Source organism: Trifolium pratense, linkage group LG5, assembly GCF_020283565.1.
Source record: "Trifolium pratense cultivar HEN17-A07 linkage group LG5, ARS_RC_1.1, whole genome shotgun sequence".
Classification (NCBI taxonomy): domain Eukaryota; kingdom Viridiplantae; phylum Streptophyta; class Magnoliopsida; order Fabales; family Fabaceae; genus Trifolium; species Trifolium pratense.
Window position 1 is genome coordinate 15,660,789 of NC_060063.1, and position 4,822 is coordinate 15,665,610.

Here is a 4,822-nt window from a genome sequence, read left to right on the forward strand (position 1 = left end):
ATGTTATGTTAATTACATATTGTTGATGAAATGTGTGATCTATTATTCTGCAGAAGAAATTGAATCATTTTCAAGTGTAGTAGTTGCCGTTGCTGATCAAAATTCTCAGCTTCTCGTGAGTGAAAACGAAAGTAATGTCGTTCTTGATAATTACCCTGAGAGTGAGACTTCTGTGATCAATGATTTGCAAATAATTGATAAACATTTGAAGTTGGATTCTGTTGAGGATGGCGATGATGGTCAGCATGGAAGTTGGATTTTTTTATTTAAAAATAATTATAAGTGATAAAAGAAAGCTGATGTGGCAGCTGAGTCACTTGAGTGACTTGCCATATCAACATTGACTTGGTCAAAATTGACCTTTTGCAAAAGCGGGTAAACATAAGGGGCCAAAAGTGCTATTTGAAACATAGGTGGCCAAAATTGCAACTTTCTGAAACTTAGGGGGCCAAAAGTGAAATTTAATCCTTTAAAAACTTGAAAAATTGAAAGAGAAATAAATTGTGAGATCTATAGTTTTTAAGTTTTAAAAATTAAAAACATGCTCCTATTCTCATTATATATTGTCCATGTAAAGGCCAAAAGGCCCGGGATTATTTAAATCCAATGTGAAGTCAAAGAAATAAGCTAAACAGAGCGCAGGTAACGGCACCGACGACCACATGAAATTAAAGTTCCCAAATGATGGCAAAAACGTAAATAAACAATCAAAATCATCATTAACTAAACAAATCATTAATTAAACCAATTAATAAAAAAACGCATTAAGCAACCCCAACCCATAACACTTTTTGTTTATAAAAACACATTTCATCTGACACTTCCCACTGCCACTATCATCTTTCCCTTCTATTCCCATTCTTCTTCTTTTTCTTCTTCTTCTTCTTCTCCTTGTTCTTCTTCACAACAATAATTATTTAATTTCAACCATTAATTCAATTAATAAACCCAAACCTTGTTCTCTTCTCTTTTTTTCATTCTCTTGAACCCACATTATGGGTTCTGTTTCAACCTTCTTCTTCTTTTTGCTTCTCATTATTACTCTCTTTTCACAATGCCAATCCTTACCGTTCAAAAAAACTTACATAGTTCACATGAAAGACCACGATAAGCCTACTGTATACCCAACCCATCACGATTGGTACTCTTCAACTCTCCAATCTCTCTCCATTTCAACCGATTCCGACGACATTGACTCCGATCCATTTCTCTATTCTTACACAACCGCTTATAACGGTTTCGCTGCATCACTTAACGAACAACAAGCCAAAACACTACTCCAAAACGACGCCGTTTTGGGAATTTACGAAGATACCTTTTACCATCTTCACACTACAAGAACACCACAGTTTCTTGGTTTAGAAACTGAAACTGGTTTATGGGAAGGTCATAGAACTCAAGAGTTAGATCAAGCGTCACACGATGTTATCATTGGTGTGCTTGACACTGGAGTGTGGCCTGAATCTTTGAGTTTTAACGATAATGGTTTGCCTCAGATTCCCACGCGCTGGCGTGGCGCGTGTGAGAATGCACCTGATTTTAATTCTTCTGTTTGTAACAGAAAACTCATCGGAGCAAGAAGCTTCTCGAGAGGCTTTCATATGGCTTCTGGTTATGGAAAAGGTGATAAAGATAAAGAGATTGTTTCTCCTCGTGATAGTGACGGACATGGAACTCATACGGCGAGCACCGCCGCGGGATCTCACGTCGGAAATGCAAGTTTTCTCGGTTACGCTGCCGGAACAGCGAGAGGTATGGCTCCTCAAGCGCGTGTTGCTGCTTACAAAGTTTGTTGGACTGACGGTTGTTTTGCTTCGGACATTCTCGCCGGAATGGATCGTGCTATTCAAGACGGTGTCGATGTGCTTTCTCTTTCTCTCGGCGGTGGATCTGCTCCGTATTTTCACGACACAATCGCGATCGGAGCTTTCGCCGCGGTTGAACGAGGAATCTTCGTTTCATGCTCCGCCGGAAACAGCGGTCCGACTAAAGCTTCACTCGCTAACGTCGCGCCGTGGATTATGACGGTTGGAGCCGGAACTCTAGACCGAGATTTTCCGGCTTATGCGACGTTAGGTAATAAAAAACGGTTTTCGGGAGTTTCACTTTACAGTGGAAAAGGAATGGGAAATAAACCGGTTAGTTTGGTTTATTTCAAAGGTTCAAATTCAAACCAATCCGCAAGTATTTGTTTAGCCGGTTCACTTAACCCGGATTTAGTTCGTGGAAAAGTAGTTATATGCGATAGAGGAATCAACGCGCGCGTGGAGAAAGGTAAAGTTGTAAAAGAAGCCGGAGGAATTGGAATGATACTTGCGAACACCGTCGCGAGTGGGGAAGAGTTAGTAGCGGATAGTCACCTGTTACCGGCTGTGGCGGTAGGGAGAATAGTTGGTGATGAGATCAGAGAGTATGTATCGTCTGATTCTAATCCAACGGCTTTGCTTAGTTTTGGTGGAACTGTTTTGAACGTTAGACCTTCACCTGTTGTAGCAGCGTTTAGTTCAAGAGGACCTAATATGATAACTAAAGAGATTTTGAAACCTGATGTTATTGGGCCTGGTGTTAATATTTTGGCTGGTTGGTCAGAAGCTGTTGGGCCCTCTGGGTTGGTTGAAGATACTCGGAAAACTCAGTTCAATATTATGTCAGGTATTTTGATTTTGTCTCACTTTTTGTTGTGTATGTATTGATTGATGAGTTTGTTTGAAATTTGAATTTAATGTGTAGATTATAGATTATAGAACTGTTTTAGGGAAGTTTTTAATGTGACCACAATGGACCACTGCTAAAACAACTTTCAAAAATCTAATGAAAGACTGATTATGTTCTTTAAAATTAGAAAGCTTATTTTAATTGTTAAGATGGTGACTTGATCGGTGTGGTAATAGGACCCGGATCCTCTCAATTTAACTTGACCTTAATCCATGTGGTAATATGAATAAGTGAAAACGATTATGAGTTGAATTTTTAGATGCACATATTTGTTTTTCAAAGTGGATCCGATCAAGTTATGGTTTTAGTCGCGACGATGAGTTGGACTCTGAATTTTACTTTCATAAATGTACAAGTCTATATGTAATTTATGTGAAAATGGAGATGCAAGATTGATTTGATGGCTGTAGTTAAAGAGTAAGCTATAGTAAGGGTGGTTTCCAATTTAATTTCCACCTCTAGCAAAATTGCGCGTCTCACAATCTCGAGGATGGAGGCGGACCATAGATTTTACTTCTAGAACTAGACTGCGACATACAAATGTTGTTGTTGTTGAAGCTTTCAACCCATAATAGAATTTTACCCATTTTAGTCATGAGAATAAATGCAGAAGTCTATAAATAATCTATTGCGTTTAATAGTTTACATTTCTTTTCTTAAAAGAGAATGGGAGGCCACATTTTTTCTCAGTGTTTACATCTACATTTCACTCTATTTTTTAGTACTATTTACATGTTGGAGTGTTTTTTCTTCTTTCTTTCTGAATAATCAGTGTTGATTTTGGTATGGTATGTGAATAAATTTTCAGGTACTTCAATGTCTTGTCCACACATAAGTGGGTTAGCTGCACTACTGAAAGCAGCTCATCCAACTTGGAGTCCAAGTGCGATTAAATCAGCACTTATGACAACGGCTTATATACACGACAATTCCAAGTCCCCACTTCGCGATGCTGCTGATAGATCCTTTTCAACTCCATGGGCTCATGGTGCTGGCCATGTCAATCCGCAAAAAGCACTTTCTCCTGGCCTTGTTTATGATGCTTCAACAAGAGATTACATTACATTCTTGTGCTCCTTAAACTACAACCCTGAGCAAATCCAACTCATTGTTAAGCGACGTGGTGTCAATTGTACCAGGAAGTTCTCTAATCCTGGTCAATTGAATTACCCGTCTTTCTCAATCGTGTTTTCGGGCAAGAGGGTCGTGAGATACACGCGCATCTTGACAAATGTTGGTGAGGCGGGTTCTGTCTATAATGTGGTGGCTGACGGGCCATCTACGGTGGGGATAATAGTGAAGCCGAGTAGGCTTGTGTTTGAGAAAGTAGGGGAAAGAAAAAGGTACACGGTTACCTTTGTGTCTAAGAAAGGTGCTGGTGCAGTTAGGAATGGATTTGGTAGCATCCTATGGAGCAATGCACAACACCAAGTTAGAAGCCCAGTTGCTTTTGCTTGGACAAATTTGTGAGTGAGTTTGTGGATTTGTATTTTAAATTTTAAAGTACTATTTTAAAAGCCAACAAGCCTTTTCTTTGGTCAAAAAACAAAAAGGAGAGAAAAAAGTGCTTTGAAGCTTTGATGCCATCCACAACATAACATTATTTAGTTGGAAGTTTAGAAGGTTGTGCTTTCTTTGTTGTGCTTTTTTTAAATGTGGGGAATGTTGGTAAACACATATTAAGATTGAAAAAGGGAGTGAGGATATATGTTCTTGTAATTTGTTTTAGTTGTTGTGTGTACGGTGTACCTGGAAAAATACAAATGTTACAAAACAAGGACATTAGTGCAAAACTAGACCGAATTTTACAATTAATGCTCCATTACTCATGCTATGTAAAAGAATGCACTCGTTGAGTATCTCAACCCGCCAGGCGGGTTGACGGTGCCAATAAAGTTTTTTTAAAAATTAATCAATAATTTGCAAAAATGTTGTAAAAATTTGTAAATAAAATAAAATTAAAAATCATCTGAGAAAATCAAACTATAATATTCAACCAACAAGGTGGCAAAAAAAAAATATCAATCAAAACTTCAAACATCAATGATTTATAAAAACCAAAGAAACCATAATAAAACCTTAAGAAAATACTCAATTTAAATAAAAA

At 38.0% G+C, this 4,822-nt stretch overlaps 1 protein-coding gene across 1 annotated transcript; it reads left to right on the forward strand.

Annotated features, from left to right (window-relative positions):
• The first annotated feature begins 755 nt into the window (after positions 1-755).
• Positions 756-4,508, forward strand: LOC123884219 (subtilisin-like protease SBT1.8). The gene is made up of 2 exons (XM_045933279.1): positions 756-2,652; positions 3,524-4,508. The coding sequence occupies exons 1-2, from the start codon at positions 996-998 to the stop codon at positions 4,183-4,185; spliced, it is 2,319 nt and encodes a 772-aa protein (XP_045789235.1). The 5' UTR covers positions 756-995; the 3' UTR covers positions 4,186-4,508.
• Positions 4,509-4,822: the final 314 nt, after the last annotated feature.

What these genes read in the sequence shown, in the direction of transcription:
- LOC123884219 (XM_045933279.1), top strand. Translation starts at nt 996, where the DNA reads ATGGGTTCTGTTTCAACCTTCTTCTTCTTTTTGCTTCTCATTATTACT. An exon ending in TCAGTTCAATATTATGTCAG is followed by an intron (nt 2,653 to 3,523) that starts GTATTTTGATTT and finishes ATAAATTTTCAG; the next exon opens with GTACTTCAATGTCTTGTCCA.